The sequence below is a fragment of the Oenanthe melanoleuca genome, chromosome 1A (genome assembly GCF_029582105.1).
Source record: "Oenanthe melanoleuca isolate GR-GAL-2019-014 chromosome 1A, OMel1.0, whole genome shotgun sequence".
In the NCBI taxonomy this organism is placed as follows: domain Eukaryota; kingdom Metazoa; phylum Chordata; class Aves; order Passeriformes; family Muscicapidae; genus Oenanthe; species Oenanthe melanoleuca.
In genome coordinates this window covers 69295103-69321592 of record NC_079334.1, presented here as the reverse complement: position 1 = coordinate 69321592, position 26490 = coordinate 69295103, and the positions used below count along the sequence as shown (strand labels likewise).

General features: G+C 58.5%; 1 protein-coding gene across 3 annotated transcripts; it reads right to left on the bottom strand.

Moving 5' to 3' along the window:
- Positions 1–957: 957 nt before the first annotated feature.
- DENND6B (DENN domain containing 6B) lies at positions 958–20931 on the bottom strand. 3 transcript variants are annotated; one of them, XM_056482669.1, is made up of 20 exons: positions 20772–20931; positions 16219–16257; positions 15905–15947; positions 14898–15010; positions 13764–13844; positions 12103–12208; positions 10108–10187; positions 9555–9617; positions 8806–8861; positions 7817–7939; positions 7260–7355; positions 7009–7103; positions 6283–6348; positions 6129–6193; positions 4979–5068; positions 4674–4727; positions 4247–4356; positions 3487–3589; positions 2443–2517; positions 958–1595 (listed from the first exon to the last, which is right to left on the bottom strand). In XM_056482669.1, the coding sequence occupies exons 1-20, from the start codon at positions 20913–20915 to the stop codon at positions 1473–1475; spliced, it is 1725 nt and encodes a 574-aa protein (XP_056338644.1). In that variant the 5' UTR covers positions 20916–20931; the 3' UTR covers positions 958–1472. The 3 variants fall into 3 exon arrangements, with proteins under 3 accessions (XP_056338644.1, XP_056338645.1, XP_056338646.1); XM_056482670.1 differs by having other exon boundaries at positions 13764–13802; XM_056482671.1 differs by lacking the exon at positions 13764–13844.
- Between the last annotated feature and the right edge of the window lie 5559 nt (positions 20932–26490).

The following is a 26490-nucleotide window of genomic DNA, read 5'->3' as shown; positions in this document are numbered from 1 at the left end:
TTCTGGGATGCTGAGGTTGCAGGAGATGGGGTCTGGCCTCCTTGGGAGGAATGCAAAGCTGAAAACTCATCCCTGAGGGAGAATTCCTGAAGGAGGGAGTTTGGGCTGCTGAGGAACAGCTACAGAGGTGCTGGAGCCCCCACTCCAGGAGGGATTTCACAGCTCTGTGGAGGTGGCACTTGGGGACAGGGTCAGTGGTGGCCTTGGCAGTGCTGGGAAGGGTTGGACTGGATGGGCTCTGAGGGTTTTCCAACCCAAATGGCTCCATGACTGCCCTGGGAAGGGCAGAGGGACACAGAGCCACCCACAGGAGCTGGGCTGGCACTGTGAACCCCTCTGGAAAACCAGGATGGCCACGAGTGACCAAGAGCAGGGACAACCATTCCCAACCCAATAAACCTCCCCAGCCTCCACACCAGGACCCAGTTTGGCTCCAGGGTTTTTTTTTAAACTAAGATTTCCTGCTTTACAGGAGGGTTTGGGGCCTGCATGGACACACCTGGGGAATGGACAGGATTTACACCATCCAAAGGACACTGCTCAGAATTCCTCACTCCAGCTGGGCCAGGGGCACTGAGACAGCCTCCTGCTGCTCCTGCCTGGATCCAGAGGGGAAATTCAGGAAGAGTTCAGCCCCCTCTGAGCCCTCCCCAGCCCCAGAACGGGCAATGGAGACAGTGCAGTTCCACTGGGAGCACTGAAAGCTGCCCCAGCTCAGGGAAGGAACCATCCAACAATCCCAGCACGTGCAGAGGTGCAGGTTCCACCCCTCCAGGCTGCCACATCCCTCCCAAACCCTTTCTTTAGGCTAAAATCCCATCCCTGCATGGAGCCCCTCTGTGGTGCCACTGTCCTGCTGCCAGCAAAGCCATTCCCAGCACAGGAGCTGCCTCTGGAGGCAGGGGCAGAGCAGCAGGGCCCATCCCTGGGCATTCCAGCTGGGCACAGGCTGTGGGATCAGCTTCTCCAGGTTTTATTGGGAAGGGGCTGGCAGGAGCTCTCCCACAGCCCTGCTGTGTCCTGGAGCTCAGGCTGGGTGTTGAAGCAGAGTAAATGAGATTTGGGGCCAGCAGCCCTTGCCAGGCACTGCAGGGAGCTCAGACCCCTGTGGATGCTCCTCCTGTGGCTCTGCCCTGGACAATCAGAGCAGCACTCCACGTCCAGCAGCTCCTCCTGCTGCTCCCACGGGCTGCCCAGGGCCGGGGGTGGCACTGTCCCCTCCTCTCCGTGCCCAGGAGCCGTGCTGAGCCCTGCAGGGCTGCTCCTGCTCCTCCCGCCGGGCGGGGCTGCGGGAACGCCCAGCACGGACCGGGAGGGACCCGGGCTCCTCCTGCCCTGCTGCTGCCACCAGGGGACAGTCCCAGCGGCGGCCCCGCTGCCATCCCGGCTGCATCAGGGCGGGATCTCCTCTGTAAGGGCTGCCCCAGGCTGGCCAGCTTCTCCTGCTGCAGGAGCCCCCGGGACCAGGGGGATCAGGGGTGGTGCAGCACGGCCTGCAGGTCCTCGGGCAGGGAGCCGATGATGGTGTCGATGTAGAGACTCACCCTCTGCAGGGTCTCCTCCTTCACGGGCAGGTGCTGGCAGCGAGCCCTCACCTGGGGGAGTGGAGTGCACACATTGCAGGGAAAATGGGAATTCACACACTGCAGGGGCAATGGGAATTCACACATTGCAGGGCAATGGGAATTCACACATTGCAGGGCAATGGGAATTCACACATTGCAGGGAAAATGGGAATTCACACATTGCAGGGGCAGTGGGAGTTCACACATTGCAGGGGCAGTGGGAATTCACACACTGCAGGGGCAATGGGAATGCACACACTGCAGGGGCAATGGGAGTTCACACATTGCAGGGGCAGTGGGAGTTCACACATTGCAGGGGCAGTGGGAGTTCACACATTGCAGGGGCAGTGGGAATTCACACACTGCAGGGGCAGTGGGAGTTCACACATTGCAGGGGCAGTGGGAGTTCACACACTGCAGGGGCAGTGGGAGTTCACACATTGCAGGGGCAGTGGGAATTCACACACTGCAGGGGCAATGGGAATGCACACACTGCAGGGGCAGTGGGAGTTCACACATTGCAGGGGCAATGGGAATTCATACATTCCAGGGGCAGTGGGAGTTCACACACTGCAGGGGCAATGGGAATTCACACACTGCAGGGGCAATGGGAATTCATACATTCCAGGGGCAATGGGAATTCATACATTCCAGGGGCCTTCCCCTGCAGTTCAGGATAAAAACAAGCAGGGAGCTGCCTGAGACCCTGCAGGGGAAGAACTTCCCTGGATGCTCCTCCCAGCTCTGAGGGTTTCACACAAACATGGAACTTCCCTGAGCTTCCCAGATTTTCCAAGGCACAGGTGTGATCCACACCCTGGACTTCTCTCCACCCAGAGAGAGGAAGGAGAGCAGGGGGAGGGAGGGAGGGACTCACCAGCTTCTCCCGAAGCTTCAGCACCAGGTCCACGATCTCCACCTCAGACTTGTCCTTCATCCAGGCCACAATGTCCTAAGGAGAGAGTGGCTTCCCTCAGGGACACTTCCCAAGGGATTCCCTAAGGAAAGCCTGAAGGAAAGGTGAGCAGGGGGTGGTCCTTATCCTCATTCCTGAAACAGTGCCACCCCAGCCATGGCAGGGACACCTCCCACTGTCCCAGCTGCTCCCAGCCCCAATGTCCAGCCTGGCCTTGGCCACTGCCAGGGATCCAGGGGCAGCCACAGCTGCTCTGCCAATTCCAGCCCAGCAGCAATTCCTGCCCAAGATCCCAGCCAGCCCTGCCCTGTGGCACTGGGAGCCATTCCCTGGCTCCTGTCCCTCCATCCCTTGTCCCCAGTCCCTCTGCAGCTCTCCTGGAGCCCCTCCAGGCTCTGGCAGGTCTCTGAGCTCTCCCTGGAGCTTTCTACTCTCTAAATAAAGATTTTCTTCTGATACTTAGGATAAAATAAATTGAAAGCTCTTGGTGCTTCCAGCCTGGCTTGGGAAGGGCCAGAGGGATGGCACAGGGGTGTCAGTGATCGCTGGCACTGGCGCTGTCCCAGCCCTATCCCTATCCCTGTCCATGTCCCTGTCCCATCCCTGTCCCAGTCCCATCACCCACAGCCTCACAGACACAGCCCTGTCCCTGTCCCATTCCTGTCCCATCTCTGTCCCTGTCCCATTCCATCTCACCACCCACAGCCTCACAGACACAGCCCTGTCCCTGTCCCATCCCTGCCCCTGTCCCTGTCCCATCCCATTCCATCCCATCCCATCCCACCACCCACCGCCTCACAGACACAGCCCTGTCCTTGTTCCTGTCCCATTCCATCCCATTATCCCATCCCTGTATCCCATCCCATCCCATCCCTGTATCCCATCCCATCCCTGTATCCCATCCCATCCCATCCCATCCCATCCCATCCCATCCCATCCCATCCCATCCCATCCCATCCCTGTATCCCATCCCTGCCCATCCCTGTATCCCATCCCAGCACCCACCGCCTCACAGATGGCCTCCAGGTGCAGGGCCTCGAGCTTCTGGCTCATCTCGCGGTGCCGCTGCCGGAACCAGCCGTCGAAATTGGGGGACTTGAAGAATCTCCTGTGGAGAGGGGTCAGGAATGGAACTGTGGGGTCCCAGGGCTGGGAGGGACCCACAGGGTGATCCCATCCAACAACCCCACCCTGTGCCCCACAGCTCCCCGAGGGGACCCTGGGAAGGGGTCAGGGGGACCAGGGACACACCAGGACATGGGCACAGAACCCCAGAGCAGCTGTGGTGCCCCAGGCCAGGCTGGACACTGGGGCTGGGAGCAGCTGGGACAGTGGGAGGTGTCCCTGCCATGAACTGCAGGGGTGGCACTGGATGGGTTTGGAGGTCCCTTCCCACCCTGATTCCATAATTCTGTATTTATTGTTTCTGATCACTTTCTGGGATGTTTTCATTCTCCACCTCTGTGCATTTCCCATTTTCCTTCCTTGGCTATCCAGCTTCTGATTTTTCCCATTCCCACATCCCATTCAGAACCAATTATCTAGGAGAGCCCTGCACAAACTCCCCTGCAGGATTAAACTCCCATTTAAAACACACAAACCCAGCTCTGGATTCACCCTGGCTTTGCTCCTCCTTAGTCAATCCATGGCTGAGTCCTGCAGGTCCCACAGCTCCCGCTGGGTCCCAGTGCTGATGCAGGGTTTGCTGCAGTCCCAAACCCTGGGACTGGGGCTGGGATCAGCATCCATGCCCTGCAGCTCTCACCTGTAGAGCCCCAGCCAGTCCCCCTTGAGCACACAGGTGAGCTGGGGGCCGGCGTGCTCCAGGCTCTTCATGAAATCCTCCTGGCAGAAGGGGCGGATCTGGGGGGGATTCTGCACAGGGAGATCCACGTTAGCCCAAGGAAATCCACAGCAGAGAATCCCAAATGAAACCAGGGCTGCACTTCAGTGGGAAAGGTGCTCAAGGCACCAGGATAAAAACACCCCAAGGTTGATCCTCACATGAGATTCACAGTAATTCAGTTCCTGGCAAAACTGGGAATATCTGTCCCAAGAGTTCTTTCAATTTTTTAATGAGTTTTTAAAGGAGTAAAAGCTCTGTTCCTTTAACAGGGGAGGTTGCCAGGAATGTGCCCAGCCCCTCTAAGCACTCCAACCCCAAAGGGAAGGAGGACTGGAGTGCATCCTACCTTCCACGGAGTGATGGCCCTCTGCAGAGGCATCAGGCTGGCCATGTAATGCTCCTGAAATGAGAGAAGATAGAAATAAAAACAGTAACTTAGAGTTGAGGAGCCTCTTGTGGTGCCCAGAGCAGCTGTGGCTGCCCCTGGATCCCTGGCAGTGCCAAGGCCAGGCTGGACATTGGGGCTGGGAGCAGCTGGGACAGTGGGAGGTGTCCCTGCCATGAACTGCAGGGGTGGCACTGGATGAGTTTTGGGGTCCCTCCCACCCAAACCATCCCAGATTCTCTCCCCTGGCAGGTCCCTGCACTCACCAGAGGGATGATGAAGCTCTGGGTGAGCTCCAGGAGGTGCCTCCTCAGCAGAGCACTCTGCACCTCCGAGGGGCGCTTCCGCTGGATGCCCTGCGGGCACAGGGGGGCACACGGGGTCACACGGGGGCACACAGGGACACATGGGGGCACACAGGGACACACGGTGTCACACGGGGGCACACGGGGGCACACAGGGACACACAGTGCCACCCATGGCACACGGGGTCACACGGGGGCACACAGGGACACACGGTGTCACCCAGGGCACACAGGGACACACGGTGTCACACGGGGGCACACAGGGACACACGGTGTCACCCAGGGCACACACTGTCACACAGTGTCACTCAGTGCCACCCACAGCACACACAGTCACACAGTATCACACGGTGTCACACAGTGTGACCCACGGCACACACGGTCACAGAGTGTCACACGGTGTCACACAGTGTCACACAGTGCCACCCACTGTCACAGCCAGGGTCACCCAGGTGTCCCTCACTGTCACACACAACCTGCAGCTCTGCAGCTGAGAGAGCCACAAGTGCTGCCCAAAAGGCAGATCCCCAAATCCAGATCCCCAATCCAGATTCCAAAATTCCAAACTCCAAAATCCAGATCCCCAAATCCAGATCCCAAAATCCAAACTCCAAACTCTGGATCCTCAAATCCAGACCCCCAAACCCAAACTCCAAAATCCAGATCCTCACATCCAAACTCAAAAATCCAGATCCCAAAATCCAGACCCCCAAACCCAAACTCCAAAATCCAGATCCCAAAATCCTGAAAACCAAAATCCAGATCCCCAAAATCCAAACTCCAAAATCCAGACCCCCAAATCCAGATCCCAAAGTGTGGGTTCCACCCTCTACTCAAACACATTAAAATTTCAAGTTTCACTACACAAAATCTGGGGTTTTTAGGCTTTTTTTTTTTTTTTTTTTTTTTAATCAATTCTTCCCACCCAGTTTGTTGTTAGCACCAGGACTTAATCCTTAATATGAAGTAGAAAATCCTAAAGCTGGCAGGATGAACGTGTCCCAGCATGGACTAGAAGACCCCAAAGGGTAAATTCTGCTCCTTTGGAGAGTTCTGTGTGCTCAAGTTTTGGGTTTTCCCACCCAGGACAGAGTGGGAGGTGCTCACTTACCTTCAGTAGCCTTTTTATCAGGGTTTTGTCTTTGTGGAGGAATGTTTTATAGGAAGTGTAGATTCCTATGAGGAAAAACCAGGAGTTAGAAGGGAATAAAGCTCCCTGCTGCCCCAGGGGAGGGGTCAGGGTCAGTCCTGGGCACTGCTCCCACCTGGTTTGGTGTCCAGGGTTTTCAGCTTGGCCAGTTTCTTCACCTTCACCTGCTTGGGCAGGTCCCCTGTGACACACAGGGGGGACAGCTCAGCTCTGTCCCCTCCTGCTGGGACTCTGCACCTGCCCTTGCCCAGCCCCAGGGCCACCCCAGCTCCTTTCCCTGCTGGAGTTCTGGGATGAGCACGTGCTAAAACCCAGCTCCTCATGCCCAGGGTCTCCTTGGCTCCCCAGATGCAATAATTACAGGAGGTTTCTCTCTCTCTCTCTCCTCCTCTCTCAGTTTCCTGCCCAGGAAGGGCTTCTCCTCTCCTGGAAGCTCCAGGACAGCAATTCCTGCTCCCCACACCTGCCCCAGCCCCTGCACATGGCCACAGCCAGAGTCTGAGCTCCTGCCAGGAATGCAGCCAGCAAATCCCTGCCAGGGCAGCTCCCTGCAGCCCTTAGCTGCTCTGCCAGCCCCAGGGTGCCTGGGAGCTCACCTGGCACCCAGCTCACCTGGCACTCTGAGATCACCTGGCACCCAGCTCACCTGGCACCCTGAGCTCACCTGACAGACACCCTGAGATCACCTGGCATCCTGAGATCACCTGGCACCCAGCTCACCTGGCACCCTGAGATCACCTGCCATACAGAGCTCACCTGCCATAGAGAGCTCACCTGGCACCCTGCTCTCCCCTGCCTGCAGAGCTCCCCTGGCACCCTGCTCTCCCCTGCCCTCGCTCACCTGCCATGCGGAGCTCGCCCACCCGCAGGATGTGTGGCCAGTGCTGCAGGGTTTTGATGAAGAAGGGGTTGGTGACGCCCACGACGATGCTGGGCCTGCGGGGAGGGACAGGCTGAGCGCTGGGGGCCCGGGTGCCCCTCGGGGTGCCAGGGCAGGGGCACTCACGGGGCCCGGGCGCCCCTCGGGGTGCCAGGGCAGGGGCACTCACGGGGCCTGGGTGCCCCTCGGGGTGCCAGGGCAGGGGCACTCACGGGGCCTGGGTGCGCGTGGTGTACTCCTTGAACTCGCTGTCGTGGATGGTGAAGTAGGGCCGGAAATCACAGCAGTACCGCAGCGGGGCCAGGCAGCTGCAGGGCACGCACGGTCAGGGGGTGGCACGGGGACACGGGGGTGGCACAGGGATGGCATGGGGGTGGCACGGGGACCCTGGCATGGGATGGGGACACGGGGATGAGATGGGGACACGGGGATGGCACAGGGATGGCACGGGGATGGGATGGGGACCCTGGGCATGGCATGGGGACCTGGGGATGGGATGGGTACCCTGGGCATGACATGGGGACCCTGGGCATGGCATGGGGACCTGGGCATGATATGGGGACCTGGGGATGGGATGTGGACCCTGGGCATGGCATGGGGACCTGGGGATGGCACAGTCACCCAGGGATGGCATGGACGGGCATTCTGGGATGGCACAGGGACCCTGGGCATGGCACGGTCACCCGGGGATGGCACAGGCACTCTGGGTATGGTACATGGGGCACGGCATGGGCACCTTGGGCAAGGCATGGGCACCCTGTGGGGTTACCTGGTGAGGGCCAGCACCATCTCTGAGGACACGCTTGGGGACGGTGCCATCACCACCATGGGCTCCCCCAGCAGCATCAGCTCCCACAGCATCTGGATGTGGATCAGCACTGGCTGGAAGCACCTGGGATGATGGGAATGATGGGAATGATGACAGGCCAAGGGCAGGGGTCAGCTCAGGATGGACCAGACACAGCTGTGGCCTGCAAGCCCCCCCAGGTGTGCTCCATCCAGGAATTTGAGATCTAGGATGGACTTCCAGCATGGCACAGGGGAATTCAGGTGTCTTCACCTGGGCTGGCACTCAGTTGTTTTATACAAGTCAAAAGGAAATGCTCCAAGCAAAGTCAAGCAATCTGTGATCAGTCATGGAGTGTTTTGGGTGGGAAGGGACCTCAAAGCCCCTGCAGTGCCACCTCTGCCACTCTGGGACTGCTCTGCACTCTCCAGCAGCTCCAGGTGTTGCTGCTGTGTCCCCAGGGCAGCTCTGCAGGTGGGGTCTCACCTGGGCACAGGGGCAGGATCCCCCCCCTCCCCTGTGGGATCAGCCCAGCACTGGGGGCTCTGTGCTGGCTCAGGTCCAGCTCTCACCCCCAGCACCCCCAAATCCCTCTGCCAGGGCTGCTCCAGCTGCTCATGCCCAGCCAGGATCGATCCCTGGGCTTGCCCTGACCCGGGTGCAGCACCTTGAACTCAGCCTTGTTAAACCTCAGGAGGTTCCCATGGACAGGTGCTGCTTCCAGAGTGTCTGACACAGCAGGACAGCCCAGCATTCCAAGGATGGACACGGGAATGGCACCTCCAGGGCTGGATCTGCCTGGGACACGCCCCTGGGAGCTTTGGGCAGCAGCCCCAGGGCTGTGCAGGGCACAAGCCTCAGCTCAAAGCCTGCACAAGTTGCCAAAGGAGTCCCTGGAACGCAGCAGTGTGTGATTCTGCACCAACCCTGCCCCAGCAGCTGCAGGGAGAGGGTTGAGAGGAGCCTCTCACCTGAACAGATCCAGCTCATGAACACTGGGGAGAACCAGGGGGGCTGGTAACAGGTTCTGGATGAGGAAGGGAGAAAAGGCTGTTAGTAGCTGTTAGTGAACTGTGAGGAGATGGGAGCAGAGAGGCTGAACTGCACCTGCACTGACACAGGGAACAAGGGAGCACCCCGAGGGTGGGCAGGAGCAGGGCTGGGGCAGCACTCCACCCTAACTCATTCTGTGCCTACAAACTAAGCAGGATTCCCTTCTCCAGATGGCAAAGGCTGCCCATGTGTGCTGCTTTATTCTCCAGGGTTCCCTCTGGAGGGAGAGCATTGAGACACAACAGAGCCAGGCAGGGTTAGAGATGTGGCACCAAACAGTGTTAGTCACAGAGAAAGGGGAAAGGGGGAGGAATCCAAACCAGAGCTGAACTAAAACACTGCAGCAAACTCAAAACAACTCAAGGATGAAGGCAGGAGCCCCAGCAGGGCCTGAATTCCCAGGAGAAGCAAGGGGAGCAGTGAGTAAACACTGGAGTGGGTGCAGAGGGCCCTGTGTGACTGCAGGCAGCACAGCCTGGAGTGAACTGCTGAGAGCACCCTGACCCCAGGCCAAAGGATCCCAGCAGCATTCAGGACTCAGGACTCAGGACTCAGGATTCAGGATTCAGGATTCAGGATTCAGGATTCAGGACTCAGGATTCAGGACTCAGGATTCAGGACTCAGGATTCAGGACCCAGCTCCTCCCTCCATGCCAGCCCCTCTCACCTCCTGGTTGCACTGCTTCACTGGGCTGGAGCCTGGCTTGTCCACCCGGGATGGGATCCTCACCTGCAGGGCAGACAGCAGGACCACATGGGATGGGATAATGGGATGGGATAATGGGATGGGATGGGATAATGGGATGGGATGGGATAATGGGATGGGATAATGGGATGGGATGGGATGGGATAATGGGATGGGATGGGATGGGATAATGGGATGGGATAATGGGATGGGATAGTGGGATGGGATAGTGGGATGGGATAGTGGGATGGGATAATGGGATGGGATAATGGGATGGGATGGGATGGGATAATGGGATGGGATAATGGGATGGGATAATGGGATGGGATAGTGGGATGGGATAATGGGATGGGATAATGGGATGGGATGGGATAATGGGGTGGGATGGGCGATGGGATGGTATGGTATGGGATGGGATGGGATAGGATGGGATGGGGAGAAACTTCTCCAGCCACCAGTTCCACCTGGGGAAAGTGGGTGGACTGGGATTTCCCAGGACCATGGACACTTGGCTCCTGCTGGCACAGCCCAGTACCTGGATGACAACTCCCATCACGGGCAGGTTCAGGGTCTGGCCAGGCACTGGTGGTGGCCACTGGTCGATCTCATTGCACACTGAGGGACACAGGAAGGGAAGAGTTTCACCTGAGGGAAAATCCAGCTCAAATCCAGCTCATCCCAGGATTCTGAAAGGGAATTAGTCCCTGTTCCCAGCTCACACATCCCTGGCTTGGGGCAAACCCAGGGCTGATAAATCAGGATTAAATGAGCCAGGCAAGAAAGGCCTGATGGAGGTGCAGCAGATTCCTGGTTTTGGGAATGCACTGTATTCCTTGGGAACACACCCTGCATTCCTTGGGAACACCCTGCATTCCCTGGGAACACCCTGCACTCCCTGGGAACACCCTGCATTCCTTGGGAACACCCTGCACTCCTTGGGAACACCCTGCACTCCTTGGGAACACCCTGCATCCCTTGGGAACACCCTGCATTCCCTGGGAACACCCTGCATCCATTGGGAACACCCTGCATTCCCTGGGAACACCCTGCACTCCCTGGGAACACCCTGCATCCCTTGGGAACACCCTGCACTCATTGGGAACACCCTGCATCCCTTGGGAACACCCTGCATTCCCTGGGAACACCCTGCATCCCTTGGGAACACCCTGCACTCATTGGGAACACCCTGCATTCCCTGGGAACACCCTGCATCCCTTGGGAACACCCTGCATTCCCTGGGAACACCCTGCATCCCTTGGGAACACCCTGCATCCCTTGGGAACACCCTGCATTCCCTGGGAACACCCTGCACTCCTTGGGAACACCCTGCATCCCTTGGGAACACCCTGCACTCATTGGGAACACCCTGCATTCCCTGGGAACACCCTGCATCCCTTGGGAACACCCTGCATTCCCTGGGAACACCCTGCATCCCTTGGGAACACCCTGCACTCATTGGGAACACCCTGCATTCCCTGGGAACACCCTGCATCCCTTGGGAACACCCTGCATTCCCTGGGAACACCCTGCACTCATTGGGAACACCCTGCATCCCTTAGGAACACCCTGCATCCCTTAGGAACACGCTGCATTCCCTGGGAACACCCTGCATCCATTGGGAACACCCTGCACTCATTGGGAACACCCTGCATCCCTTAGGAACACCCTGCATCCCTTAGGAACACCCTGCATTCCCTGGGAACACCCTGCATCCCTTGGGAACACCCTGCATCCCTTAGGAACACCCTGCATTCCCTGGGAACACCCTGCATCCCTTGGGAACACCCTGCACTCCTTGGGAACACCCTGCATTCCCTGGGAACACCCTGCACTCCCTGGGAACACCCTGCATCCATTGGGAACACCCTGCATTCCCTGGGAACACCCTTCACTCCCTGGGAACACCCTGCATTCCCTGGGAACACCCTGCACTCCTTGGGAACACCCTGCATCCCTTAGGAACACCCTGCATCCCTTGGGAACACCCTGCACTCCTTGGGAACACCCTGCATTCCCTGGGAACACCCTGCATCCCTTGGGAACACCCTGCATCCCTTGGGAACACCCTGCATCCCTTAGGAACACCCTGCACTCCCTGGGAACACCCTGCATCCCTTGGGAACACCCTGCATCCCTTGGGAACACCCTGCATCCCTTAGGAACACCCTGCACTCCCTGGGAACACCCTGCATCCCTTAGGAACACCCTGCATCCATTGGGAACACCCTGCACTCATTGGGAACACCCTGCATTCCCTGGGAACACCCTGCATCCTTTGGGAACACCCTGCACTCCTTGGGAACACCCTGCATCCTTTGGGAACACCCTGCATCCCTTAGGAACACCCCACATCCAAACTGACAGCCCCATCCCGTCCCTCCCCACAGCCCCCCCTGCACCCCTGGTTACCCAGTGGGACCCACAGGACAGAGCTCCTCCCTGCTGAACCTGCTCAGGATGGACCCTGGGAGCACTGCAGCTGCTTTCCAGGGAGCCCTGGTGCAGCCCAGCTGAACCCTGCCCAGCTCACCTGCCTCCAGGCAGGGCTCCAGCTTGTCGAAGTACTCGGGAGCAATCAGCTGCAGCAGGCACTGGAACAGGTTCACGTAGGGCAGGCGGGACACCAGCACCAGGGACTGCACAGCACATCTGGGATCAGCACCCCTGACCCCAGCTCTGCACATCCCTGTGCTGCTCAGAGAGGGATGAACCCAAAAAACCCAGCACAAAATGCTGGAGTATCAAAATGCAAGGAATTCTCAGAACATTGGGGCTGCAAATCAAAGCCTAGAAAAGAACCCAGGATTTGCCTGGGGAAAATCTTCCAGGCTTAGGTGCTAAAACAAGAATGTAAATTTAAAGCTTAAAGCAGAAACTGCTTTAAAACTGAGAAAAGTTTAGCTATAAAGTTTATAGTTTATAGTTTTTAGCTAGGAAGTTTATGATATTAAAAAAAAAAGTAATTGTAAAGTGACAAAAGTCTTAGAATAAGTGTATGTGTGTCAGAACAGGATTGGCTGAGAAAGGTCACCCTGTAATCAGACAAAATTTCTTAGTATTAGTCTAATAACATAAATATCTTTGTTAGCAGTGTTTTATTGCTTAATAAACCCTTAAAAGGCCTTGCCACCAGAACTCAGGTGACTTCTAGCCATGCTCTCAACACCTACAATAAGAACTCAGGTTTTCTATAAAATATAAGAAAAATAAACTGCACTTTCTAAAGCAACTAGAAGTTCCATCTCTCTGCCTCATTCAGAAAAAAAAAAATCAAATTGAGGGAACAGTAAGCCCAGAACAAAGTATGTGGAGCAGCTCTCAAGCAGCACTTGGGTGGAATTCTTGCCGCCCACTTGGCCATGAGCAGGGATTTGGGAGAGCAAAGGGATGGGAGCAAAAGAGCAGCTGGAGAGGGAATAAAAATCAACTGCTGGTGGGTTCAAAGCTCCCAAAAACCATTTCAGGTGGAGAAGCACTGGGGAGCAACTCCTGAAATGGGAACTGGGCAGACAAACAAAGTCAAGGAATGCTGGGGAAGGACAAAGGAACCTGGAACAATGAATCGTGTCCAGCAAGGCCTTTTTTGTTCTAATTGGGGCTTCCTTGTGAAATCAATCCCTGTTTTCTACAGCTGCCCCAACCCAGCCCCACTGGGGGTTCCATTGTCACACTGATTCTCCTCTTCCTCTAACCACTAATGAGTGCCTTAATTAGGAATTCATGAGTCATTTAAACACCTCCTGTCCAACTCCAAACTTGGCCATTTGAATTCAAACCTCATCCAAGTGTGACAATTCCTTCCCTGAGCAATCCCACTGCTCCAGTGGAACACTCACTGGTTTAGTGGGGATGGAAAAACTGATTTCTGCAGCAGCAGGAGTCTAAAAGGAACTCCTGGAGGTGCAGGGCACAAATCTCAGGACACAGCTGAGACTGAGATGTCCCCACAGGACAAGGGGGAACGGCCTCAGGCTGGGCCAGGACAGGGCAGGGGGGGCAGCAGCAGCAATTTCCCCATGGAAAGGGTGGGCAGGGGTGGGAACTGCCCAGGGAGGGCTGGATCCCCATCCCTGGAGTGGCACTGAGTGCTCTGGGCTGGGGACAAGGTGGGGTCAGGCAGAGATTGGACTGGGAGGGCTGGGAGGGCTTTTCCAGCCCCAGGGATTTTGGGATTCTGGACTCAGCACTGACCTTCTGGAAGTAGCCCCTCCTCATGGAGCTGTCCTTGACCTGCCGGAAGTACACGTACCCGAAATAGTGAGCGGCCTCTCGCTGCGGGGGACACGGCAGGGACACAGGGACAGAGGGACAGAGGGACAGAGGACACAGGGACAGAGGGACACAGGGACACAGGGACAGAGGGACACAGGGACAGAGGGACAGAGGGACAGAGGGACACAGGGACACAGGGACACAGGGACAGAGGGACAGAGGGACAGAGGGACACAGGGACACAGGGACAGAGGGACACAGGGACAGAGGGACAGAGGGGGATAGAGAGGGACAGAAAGAGACAGTGAGGGACAGCCCAGCCCCACTGTCACCAGCCCCTCCTGAGCCACACCCCTGCTCTGACACATCCCAGTGTCCATCCCAGCCCTCCGAGAGAGCTGTCCATGGAGACACAGGGAGAGACATGACTAGAGCCAGGCTGGGAGGGAAGGGAAATGCTCCAGGCAGAGCCCAGAGCCCTGCCAGGGCCTGGAGGGGCTCCAGGAGAGCTGCAGAGGGACTGGGGACAAGGGATGGAGGGACAGGAGCCAGGGAATGGCTCCCAGTGCCACAGGGCAGGGCTGGCTGGGATCTTGGGCAGGAATTGCTGCTGGGCTGGAATTGGCAGAGCAGCTGTGGCTGCCCCTGGATCCCTGGCAGTGGCCAAGGCCAGGCTGGACATTGGGGCTGGGAGTAGCTGGGACAGTGGGAGTTGTCTCTAATTCAGTTCCCGCTGCCAGGATCCCCAAAGCAGTTCCCTCTCCCAAAATAGCTGGGGTGACCTGAATTCAGTTCCCTCTCCCAGGGGAGGTGGGGGCTCCTTAATTCCACTCCATTTCCCAAAATAGCTGGGGGTGCCCCTGACTCAATTCAGATCCCTCTCCTCGATTCAGTTCAATCTTTGATCTCCCTGACCCAATTCCCTGTGCCAGCAGCACCCTGTCCCCCGATCCAATCCCATCTTTGATCCCATTCCCTGTGCCAGCAGTTTTCTGCGAGCACAGGAGGAAACCCCTGTGCTGAATCCCTCCTGTCTCACTATTCCCAGGGCCAAAGGCAAGGAGGATTTCCCAGAGAGACCCCGAATGCAGGGACTCCCAGGGCAGGACCCACCTGCAGAGTGAGGGGCGCCTCCCGGTTGTACCTGCCGTCATCCTGGAACGGGGAACTGCGGGAGCCGCCGGCCTGGCGCAGCCGGAAACTGAACTGGGTGTCCCCGAGGCCACCTGGGACAGAGCACAGCAACCTGAGCTGGGTGTCCCTGAGCCCACCTGGGACAGAGCACAGCAAACTGAGCTGGGTGTCCCTGAGCCCACCTGGGACAGAGCACAGCAAACTGACATGGGTGTCCCGAGCCCACCTGGGACAGAGCACAGCAAACTGAGCTGGGTGTCCCCAGCCCACCTGGGACAGACAGCACAGACACACAGACAGAGCTGGGAAGGGCTCCAGGACGGGGTGGGGGTGTGGGAAATGCAGCACGGGAACGGGGAGGGACAGAGGGGGAAGGCAAAGCAGAGAAATTCAACAGGGAGGGGAGAGGCAAAGGAGAAAAGGAAGGAAAAGGAAGTGAAATGGGAAGGAAAAGGGGAAGGGAACTCTAGGAAAAAGCTTTTCCCTGGCTGACCCTGGCACAGGGTGCCCAGAGCAGCTGTGGCTGCTCCTGGATCCCAGGCTGGACATTGGGGCTGGGAGCAGCTGGGACAGTGGGAGGTGTCCCTGCCATGAACTGCAGGGGTGGCACTGGGGGGCTCTGGGGTCCCTTCCCACACAAACCATCCCAGGATTCCATGAAAGTGCAGAAACCAAACCCTCAAAGCCCCAGGGCCTGCCTGGATGAGCAGATCTATTTCTCTTGTCCCTTTGAGATGTACAAGCACAGGTTTGGGGACATTTCTGCTGGAAGTGTCCCTCCCCAGGTCCTGCTCCCAAACACCTGAACGTGACAGCTGCCACCCCTCCTGCCCACACTGGGAATTTCCTCGGAGCACAGGTTCCCACCCAGCACAGGGAGGCTCTGGCTCAGCACCAGGGTGCTCCCTGCAGCCCCCTCAGCCCTGCTGCACCCCAGGGATTGTCCTTCCACCAGGGACACCTCTGTCACCCCTGCTGCCACCCACCTGAGTAGGAGTCTGGGAAGGACAGGTAGCAGATGCTCGTTTTCTGCAAAAGAACCAACACCCAGTGAGACCCACCTGAGAGATGCTCCCAAATGGGGGAAAGCAGGAATGAAGGAAGGGTGAATGAAAAGGAAATGAACGAATGAAAAGCAGGAATGAAGGAAGAGTGAATGAAAAGGAAATGAATGAATGAAAAGCAGGAATGAAGGAAGAGTGAATGAAAAGGAAATGAATGAATGAAAAGCAGGAATGAAGGAAGGTGAATGAAGAGGAAGTGAATGAATGAAAAGCAGGAATGAAGGAAGGGTGGTTACCTCCTTCTCAGTGAGCCTGAAGTCGTGGGGATACACCAGCTGTGGAGAGAGCAGAGCCCCTGTGTCACCGCTGTGCCCACAGCTCCACACACACCAACTCCTCCCCAATCCCAACAGACCCCACAGCAAAGCACCTGGCAGGATTGAAACTCTAGACCTGGCACTGAACCCGGGTTTATCTGCACTTAGGGACAGACCCAAAGGCTCCTGGTTTAGATTTAATCCTGAGAGCTGATGGCTGAGTGAATGAACAGCCCCAAATCCTCTGGGAGCATTCCAGATGTGCAAACATCTGCCCTGTCAGGAGCGGGACAGGACACACAGGAGGGACAGGGTGGAAATGGAGCTGGAAAAGAGCAGGTGGGTGTGGGGGTGAGGAGTGGGAGAGCAGCACTGGGAGGGTTCAACAGCCAGGAGGGAGGAATTCCATCAGTGTTGGACTTGACAGCCTTGGAGGGCTCCTCCAGCCTGGCTCTGTGCTTCTGAGAATCCATGGAGAGCACAGCAGGCACAGAGTCAGGGAGTCCTGGAATGTTTGGGTGGGAAGGGACCCCAGAGCCCCCAGTGCCACCCCTGCAGTTCATGGCAGGGACACCTCCCACTGTCCCAGCTGCTCCCAGCCCCAGTGTCCAGCCTGGCCTTGGCACTGCCAGGGATCCAGGGGCAGCCACAGCTGCTCTGCCAATTCCAGCCCAGCAGCAATTCCTGCCCAAGATCCCAGCCAGCCCTGCCCTGTGGCACTGGGAGCCATTCCCTGGCTCCTGTCCCTCCATCCCTTGTCCCCAGTCCCTCTGCAGCTCTCCTGGAGCCCCTCCAGGCCCTGGCAGGGCTCTGGGCTCTGCCTGGATCCTTCTCCTGCCCTGTGAGCACCCCCAGCTCTCCCAGCCTGGATCCCTGGGGGCTGAGGGGCTCCAGCCCTGCAGCAGCTCCAGGTGTGTCCCCAGGGCAGCTCTGCAGGTGGGGTCTCACCTGGGCACAGGGTCCTGGGAGGATCCCCCAGAGCCCCTGCTGCAGGAATTGCAGTGGAGCAGGAAGGAACTGCCCAGCTCCAATCTCAGTTTGCTCCAGAGGCAGCTGCTGCTCCAGCCAGGAGCTCAAAGCAGCCTGACTCTCCTCTCCAGGCTATAAATAGCCCGGGTGGCCCCGTGCCAGGGGCTGGAAGTTCACCCAGCTCTGACAATTCCCTTGGCAAGGGTGCAGCCCCAGCCCAGCCAGCCAAACTCCCAATTAACAGCAGCGCTGGAGAGCTGAGCTGAGCTGAGCTGAGCTGAGCTGAGAGCTGAGCTGAGCAGAGCTGAGCTGAGCAGAGCTGAGCTGAGCTGAGAGAGAAAAGCTGCAAAATCCTGAGGCAGAATGATCCCAGAGCAGCTGCAGGGATGGGGCTGGCATGCTGCAGTGGAAAGGATTGGGATTCTCCCAGGGCATCACTGCCCTGCTCCCCCTGCTCTGCACCACGACCCCAATGCTTTCCTGTGCTTGGGACTAATTAATCCCCCCCTAAATTAACATTCATCCTGTGAATTCCCAGGGAATCACGGCCAGGCCAGCAGTGGGAGCCCTGGAGATCCCTCAGGAGCCTGTGAGTCCCAGGAATTGTACTTTCCTCAACATCTGCTGCCTAACTCAGAGCAGGAGTTGCAAGTTTCTGCTTCCCCTGTTGGATTTTGGGGGGACTTTCTTCAAGAGAACGGTTGGAAAATCAGGTTTTAACCCCCAGGGCTGGGATTGATGATCTCAGAGGTCTTTTCCAACCTTAATTCCTCTGGGATTTCACACCCCTGCTTCCCCTTCACTTTAACTCTGATGTTTCTCTATGTTTGGGGTGCAGGGAAATCATCAAATATCCAAAAGTTCAAAACCTCAAATCCAAGCCAAAAGGAATCTGAGTCACTACAACCTTTCAAAAGCCAAAAAAAGGCAAATGAAAAGGAACTCAGTGCATGTAGAGATCCCTGGATGTCTCCAGAGCAGCCCAAAAGGGCTCCAATCACATTCAAAAATGATTATTTGATTATTTGAAGGTGGAGGGTCCAGAAAAATGTATTCCATTTAATTCCTGCCTTGATTTTGGTTCTGCTCTCCAACAGCTTCTCCACTGTCTGTGGAAGCAGAGTGGGAACCACTGAATTCCAGAACCTTTGGGATCTTCCTCAGAGTCTTTGGAATTTCTGAATCTCTCAGAGCTGAACTTCAGAGACCCTCCAAGTTTGTACCCACAGAGACCCCTGGGTTTGTACCCCCAGACCCCTAAATTGGTGCCCCCAGAGCCCCCCCAGCTCCTCCTGCTCCTCCTTCCCTCCCCATGGCTCATCCCTGCTCCTTCCCTTCCCTCTGGAACAGAAACTCACACTGTTTTTCCAAACTGGGGACAGTGGAGCTGTGCCTCCCCACTGAGATGTTCCCAGTTCTCCTAAGTCATTTTTGCCACATAAGGAATATTTTCCCACTGACACAGACACAGGGAGAAAAGGATGAAAAAGAAGGAAAATCCCTTTGCAGGGATGAACAGCAGCATTCCTGCATCCCTCATCCACAAAGGCCCCCCCTCACAAAGGCAGACAGGTGAGAACCCACCTTCACACATCAAAACACAACTACAAAACACTCAATGTAATTATTATCCCAGCATTCCTTCCTTGGGGTATTTCAGGCCTGGTTTTGCAGGAAAAAAGATCAAACAGGTGAAGCTTGGGTCTGGAGGAGATTTTTTTATTCATTTCCAGGATCAGGGGGAAGAAACAATCAAGTATTCAAGGCAAGGGAGCAGCCAGGAGGTGGAGCTGGTCCCTCCTGCTTCCCATTCCCTTTGGAAACTCCAGCATTTTAAACTGGGAAGGCTCAATCCTCTGCAAACCAGAGCAATCCCCCCAAAATGGGCAGAGGAAGGAGAGGCTCCCACAATCAACCAGAAATTCCAAATCCTCCTTCAGCACCAGCACTGGGATATTCCAGGGAACTCCCCATTCCTAATCCCGTTTTTCCCACACTCCATTTCTAATCCTGCTTTTCACTCACTCCATTCCTAATCCCACTTTTCACTCTCCATTCCTAACCCCGCTTTTCCCACACTCCATTCCTAGTTCCCTTCATTCCCTTTCACTGCTCCATCCCTGATCCCTCTCCCCATCCCGGATCCCTCCACACCCCCAGTCCCTGACCCTCTTTTCCACCTCCGTATTCCGATTGCCTCTCTCCATCCCCCATCCTCACCCCCAACCCCAAATCCACTTTTCACCTCCCTATTCCCGATCCCCGTGTCCATCCCGGCCCATTCCTGATTCCCCAGGTTGTGTCCTGACCCTGTGTCCATCCCCTCACAGCGCCGATCCCTGTCCCTGTGTCCATCCCCTCACAGCGCCGATCCCTGACCCTGTGTCCATCCCCGTCCCCTCACACCGCCGATCCCTGTCCCTGTGTCCATCCCCATCCCCTCACAGCGCTGATCCCTGTCCCTGTGTCCATCCCCTCACAGCGCCGATCCCTGACCCTGTCCATCCCCATCCCCTCACACCGCCGATCCCTGTCCCTGTGTCCATCCCCTCACAGCGCCGATCCCTGTCCCTGTGTCCATCCCTGTCCCCTCACACCGCCGATCCCTGTCCCTGTGTCCATCCCCTCACAGCGCCGATCCCTGTCCCTGTGTCCATCCCCATCCCCTCACAGCGCTGATCCCTGTCCCTGTGTCCATCCCCTCACAGCGCCGATCCCTGACCCTGTGTCCATCCCCATCCCCTCACAGCGCCGATCCCTGACCCTGTGTCCATCCCTGTCCCCTCACAGCGCCGATCCCTGACCCTGTGTCCATCCCTGTCCCCTCACAGCGCCGATCCCTGTCCCTGTGTCCATCCCCTCACAGCGCTGATCCCTGACCCTGTGTCCATCCCCTCACAGCGCCGATCCCTGTCCCTGTGTCCATCCCCATCCCCTCACAGCGCCGATCCCTGTCCCTGTGTCCATCCCCATCCCCTCACACCGCCGATCCCTGACCCTGTGTCCATCCCCGTCCCCTCACACCGCCGATCCCTGTCCCTGTGTCCATCCCCTCACACCGCCGATCCCTGACCCTGTGTCCATCCCCATCCCCTCACAGCGCCGATCCCTGACCCTGTGTCCATCCCCTCACAGCGCCGATCCCTGACCCTGTGTCCATCCCCATCCCCTCACAGCGCCGATCCCTGTCCCTGTGTCCATCCCTGTCCCCTCACAGCGCCGATCCCTGTCCCTGTGTCCATCCCCGTCCCCTCACAGCGCCGATCCCTGTCCCTGTGTCCATCCCCATCTCCTCACACCGCCGATCCCTGACCCTGTGTCCATCCCCGTCCCCTCACACCGCCGATCCCTGACCCTGTGTCCATCCCCATCCCCTCACAGCGCTGATCCCTGACCCTGTGTCCATCCCCATCCCCTCACCGCCGATCCCTGACCCTTGTGTCCATCCCCTCACAGCGCCGATCCCTGACGCTGTGTCCATCCCCGTCCCCTCACAGCGCCGATCCTTCCCCCCCGCGTCCCCCCACTCCCTGTCGCGCTGTGCCCGTCCGGCTGTGGCGCACCTCCATGGCCTGTCCCAGCTCCAGGTCGAAGGTCACCACACACACGCAGTCGATCCAGGCGGCGAAGCGGCCCCAGGGCAGGGGTGAGGCGGCGGCGGCGGCGGCGCGGCGGGGCCGCGGCCCGGCCCGGCTCAGCGCGTCCATGGCGGCGCCGCCCGCGCGCGGCCCGCCCCGCGCCGCGCCCCCTGGCGGCCGGGAGGACCCCGCCCCGCACCGCCGCCCCGCCCCAGCGCGCCCCCTGGCGGCCGGGAGGACCCCGCCCCGCACCGCCGCCCCGCCCCAGCGCGCCCCCTGGCGGACTGGAGGTCCCGAGAGCGCCGCCCTTACCATCGAGACGGGAGCGGGCGCGCGGAGCGGCGCGGGCGGGGCTGTGGAGGTGTCATGGCGGCGGCGTGAGGGCTCCGTGGGGATCGGGTCTGTTAAACCCACGGGGGCTTCACCGCTCGGCGTACGACCCCCGTGTGTGCCTTCCAGAGCCTGTCCGAGCCCCCGTGTGTGCCTTCCAGGACCTGTGGGACCCCCGTGTGTGCCTTCCAGGGCCTGTGGGACCCCCGTGTGTGCCTTCCAGGACCTGTCCGAGCCCCGTGCAGAGCCTGTCCGACCCCCGCGTGTGCCTTCCAGGACCTGTGGGACCCCCGTGTGTGCCTTCCAGGACCTGTGGGACCCCCGTGTGTGCCTTCCAGAGCCTGTGGGACCCCTGTGTGTGCCTTCCAGAGCCTGTCCGAGCCCCCTTGTGTGCCTTCCAGAACCTGTCCGACCCCCGTGTGTGCCTTCCAGGACCTGTCCGACCCCCGTGTGTGCCTTCCAGGACCTGTGGGACCCCCGTGTGTGCTTTCCAGAGCCTGTCCGAGCCCCGTGTGTGCCTTCCAGGACCTGTCGGACCCCGGCTGTGCCCGGTCTGAGCCTCCCCGAGCCCCGTTCGCAGCCCCCGGGGCCGATTTTAGGAGCGCTCCAAACTCCGTGTAGAAAAACCACGCTGTTTATTCCCTGTGAGGAGATTTCCACACAGCAAGCTCACGAAGGGGTAAAAAAATGACATTTTTCTACAGGAGAATTTACACAAACCCGCCCCGGTGTAACTCCCATTCTCCACCCGCTGACCCAGTTGAAAGTTGACTTTCGCTTGAAAGGGAGTTCTTTTATTAAGCGATTCTATTGTAGGAGTTTCCTGACGCCTCAGTTACGTTTCCAAAGGTGAGGAAATGACATCAATTCCTTTTGGAGGAGTTTATCCCGGGAATGGGGATCCACCGGAGCTGCCCCGGGGGTGTTCCCAAGGCAGCGGGCAAAGGGTGGCCGGGATTGTTTTTTGTGATTTTTGTGGGATTCTGGGCACGTGAATTCAGTGCATGAGCTGCTTCCTGCTCAGGACATCTGGGAAATATGGGGGATAAATCAGATTTGTGGCAGGTTTCCTGAGGAGCTGAGGAACACCCTGGCACTTTGGAGGGTTACTCATCACCAGGGTCAGGCCCGGAGCAGAGGAGGAGCAAAGAGAAAGTGTGAGAAGGAACAATTGCACCCTGGCAGTGCCCGAGGCCAGGCTGGAGCAGCCTGGGACAGTGGAAAGTGTCCCTGCCCACGGGACTGTTCCAGCTGAACCATTCCGTGATTTCAGAGTGCCCAGAGGTGTCCAGGTGACACTGAGTGTGTGGTGACACAGCAACTCCTGCCAGGAGCTGTTTGCACAGGAATTCCATGGATGGCCAGGCTGCTGAGCTCCCCCCCGGGTTTAGTTATTTATTTGTGGCTCTTCTTTGGTTCCACCGTGCTGTTTGTTCCATTTCAGCCCTTTAACGTCCTTGTCCCGCCCCTGTCCAAGTCTCCTGCTCCGGGAGCAGAGGAGCTGCACTTAAACACTGCCCTGTGCCATGAACTGCTAATTAATGCTGATTATGATTTATTACAGGCTTGTAATAAAGCCTGCAACACTACATTTGCACTTGCCACACTTGGAGCTGATTCTTGCTCCTTTGCCAGACAAGGGACAGGAGGAAAATAGAAGAAAAACATGAATAAAAAATATTGGGCATTTTTTCCTCAGCAACTCTCTGTCCCACAATAAAAATAAATTTTAATCTTGTCCCAGGGGTCTTCCATGGCTGATTTCACTACAGCCACACAAACATTCCTGCCTGGCCAAGCAGAAGAAATTTAACTGTGAATAAAAAGGGCAATAGAACATCTGAGCAGTATAAAGGTGAGGGCTGGAGGTTTCCATTAGGATGGAAGCACAGGAGGCAGGCAAGTGTCCTGAGCAGAAGGTCACACCCAGTATCCCCATTCCTTCACTGAGAATTTCCCAGAGCCACGAGGCAGGACAGGCAAGTGTTGGAATCACAGAACCTGGGAAAGCTGGAATGGTTTGGGATGGAAGGGACCCCAGAGCCCCCCAGTGCCACCCCTGCAGCTCATGGCAGGGACACCTCCCACTGTCCCAGCTGCTCCCAGCCCCAATGTCCAGCCTGGCCTTGGCACTGCCAGGGATCCAGGGGCAGCCACAGCTGCTCTGCCAATTCCAGCCCAGCAGCAATTCCTGCCCAAGATCCCAGCCAGCCCTGCCCTGTGGCACTGGGAGCCATTCCCTGGCTCCTGTCCCTCCATCCCTTGTCCCCAGTCCCTCTGCAGCTCTCCTGGAGCCCCTCCAGGCCCTGGCAGGGCTCTGGGCTCTGCCTGGAGCATTTCCCTCTCCAGGCTGGGCATTCCCAGCTCTCCCAGCCTTGCTCCACAGGAGGTTTCCACGAACTGAGGACCTGCCCCGGGGTATTTTTGGTTTCCTGTTGGAAGCCCGGAGATCTCAGGAGCGCTTTGCTCGGCTCCTCCCGGCCGGAGCCCTGCTGGGGTCGGCCCTGCCCAGCCCGGGGGTGCTGCTGCGGGGCAGGGAACGCTGCCCAGTGGGATTTTCCCGGAGGGAGGAGTTGAAGGCACTGAGGAGAGGCTCTGAGGTCCGGTGCCAGGAGCCGGCTGATCCCAGAGCCGGGCCGAGCCGGGAGCCCCGCGCTGGTGCTGGACCATATTTGGGAAGGTTGGCGGTGCAGAGCTGGGAGCGCAGCGCTGGTGCCGAGCTCGGAGCTGCCGGGGCAGCGCTGGGGCTGCTGCTGCTCATCTCCCCAGCAACCCCGCAAACACAACATTGCCCAACCCTGCCGGCTATAATTATCTGTGCAGGCCGGCCCCGCAGGAGCCGCTGCCCTGGCTGCCCCTGCTCCCGCACTGCCAGGCGGGGTAATGTTCCCAGAGCAGCCGGGAACATTCCCTGCGGCCGCGGCAAGGAATGCGAGCCGCTCCTCGGGCACTCAGAGCTGGGGGATTTCACCCAGCCCTGGTCAGAGCTGAGGGATTTCACCCAGCCCTGCCCACTCGGCCCAAAAGGCAGCCAGAGTGGAACGCCGGGGTTTGGAAAAGCTCCCAGAGCAGCGCTGGGTGCTCGGGAGAGGCTGCGGCTGCGGGAGAAGGGAGGAGAGCTCGTCCCCTCCTCCCTGCAGGGCCGCTCAGATTAATGTCAGACCGGCGCTGGGAGATCCTGTTCTGATGCCTGCTGGAGGCACCAGATCACGCCTCAATCCTGAGCCAAGAATAGATCCCAGAATTCTTCATCATCCACAGCCTATTCTGGGCCTGCAGCCTCCCACCCAGCGTGTGCCCGCTGCTGCTCCCGCTGGGAATCTGCTCAGGCTCAGCTCCACTGCCTGCTCAGAGCTGGGAGCTCTGCAGCCTCCTTGTGCTGAGGGGCTGCACACACACACTGAGACCTGGGGAATCCTGCAATGCTTTGGGTTGAAGGGGTCCCTAATGCCACCCAGTGCCACCCCTGCCAGGGACAGGGACACTTTCCGTGAGCCCAGGCTGCTCCCAGCCCTGTCCAGCCAGGGCTCAGCCCCTCCTGTCAGTGCTGGAGGAGATTCCAGCAGCTGTTCCCAGTGGGATCCAGCTGCCCTGTGTCACAACCAGGGCCTGGAACCACGGGCTGGGGTCCCTGTCCCTGTCCCTGTCCCTGTCCCTGACCCTGACCCTGACCCTGACCCTGCTGGGAGAGGGGAGCTGGCAGCTCCTGGCCCTGCCGCTGCCAAGCCCAGAGTTCAGCTGTATTCTAGCGTGTTCCAGAGGGCTGGAGCAGAGAAGAAGGAAGCTGTTCCAAGGTTGGAACTCTAGAAATCAGCTGGAGGAGTCAGGCTGTACAGCCTCAGCCCTCCTGGGGGTGGGAATAAGCTCTGGGGGCAGCTGGAAGATTTGGGAATTTGCTTGGATGGTTTCATCCTGTCCCCAGAAGCCACAATAAGCCACAAAAATGCTTTATAAGCCCATTTCCCTCCAACAGACGAAACAGGGAAGTGAAACTCCTGAGGTTGTGCTATTTTTTCCTGCATTAATGACCACCGGAGTGCTAATTACCACACTGGGTGCTGTATACATTCTTGGAGTCCTTCCCTTGCAGCCCTCACACTGGAAAAGCATCCATAAATGAGGAATTTTACCCACTCCTTCATGGGGGACACTTTTCATGGCATTTCTGTGGCAGCACTCCCACGGCCAAGCCCAGCCCGTGGCAGGGGGTGACATGGGATGAGCCCTGAGCTCATCCAACCCCGGCCATTCCAGGATCCCGTGATTCCGTCCCCCTGCGAGCAGGGCAGCACAAACCCGTCCCTCTTTTCCCATGGCAAAGGCCACGTTTTCCCTGTAAACTTTAACCACGTGCAGGAATCTTTGCAGGGTCAAGGCCTGGGCGAGAGCAGCACGGAGCAGCTTAGTGGTAAATCTCATGGCAGGAATTCACTTTGGAATGAAGGATTGGATCGCTTCCTGCTGGTTCCTGGAGGATGCTGGCACTTGGAAAGCAGTTTATCCACGAGACAAAGACAAATCCGGGCACGGCCACAGCGGATCGAGGAGCCCAGGCTGCCAGCATGACTCAGAGATCCCTGCTCCAGCCCTGGCTCCCCGCTCCGTCTGTCTCCTTTTCCCCCTCCCTTTTCTGTGCTCATCCCCACCCCAGTCCCCTGACCCCCATCTCTGGGGTCCCCCCTTGCAGTGACAGCAGGGACACCTGAAGGTTGTGGCCATGGAAGGGGTCCCGCTGTCCCCGTGTCCCCCCAGCCGCGGGGTGCTGCCCTCGTGCTCCTCCTGCTCCCCTCGAGGCCGTGACCACCCCCAGCGGCCGCAGCTCGCCCACCTCGGCATCCCGAGGGCTGTCCCGGGGCTGGGGCCGCCCCGCCGTTCCCCTGTCCCCTGGGCTGGGGCTGCCCCACCGTTCCCCTGTCCCCGGGGCTGCCCCACTGTTCCCCTGTCCCCGGGGCCGCCCCACTCTTCCCCTGTCCCCGGGGCCGCCCCACTCTTCCCCTGTCCCCGGGGCCGCCCCGCCGTTCCCCTGTCCCCTGGGCTGGGGCCGCCCCACTGTTCCCCTGTCCCCGGGGCTGGGGCCGCCCCGCCGTTCCCCTGTCCCCACCCTCGCCCACCACTCCCGACCCCCTATCCCTGTGTCCCCATCGCCTCGTTCCAGTGCCCCCGTGTCTCATTCCCGTCACATCCCCGTCCCACCACCTCCCTGTCACCAGTTCCGCCCCCGTGTCTCCATCTCCGCCCCCGAGTCTCCATCCCCTTGTCCCCGTTCTGGTCCCCATCCCCGTCCCTGTCCACCCATCCCCATTCCTATCCCCTTGTCCCCATCCTCGTCCCCCAGTCCTCGTCCCCATTCCCGCCCCACCATCCCCATTTCCAT

Excerpts from the sequence above, each read along its gene's own strand:
- DENND6B (XM_056482669.1), bottom strand. The coding sequence starts at position 20,915 with ATGGACGCGCTGAGCCGGGCCGGGCCGCGGCCCCGCCGCGCCGCCGCC. Across the intron at positions 12,209-13,763 it reads GGAGGGGCTACTTCCAGAAG|TCCCTGGTGCTGGTGTCCCG; the intron begins GTCAGTGCTGAG and ends TGTGCTGTGCAG. Across the intron at positions 7,940-8,805 it reads CATGAGCTGGATCTGTTCAG|GTGCTTCCAGCCAGTGCTGA; the intron begins GTGAGAGGCTCC and ends CCATCATCCCAG.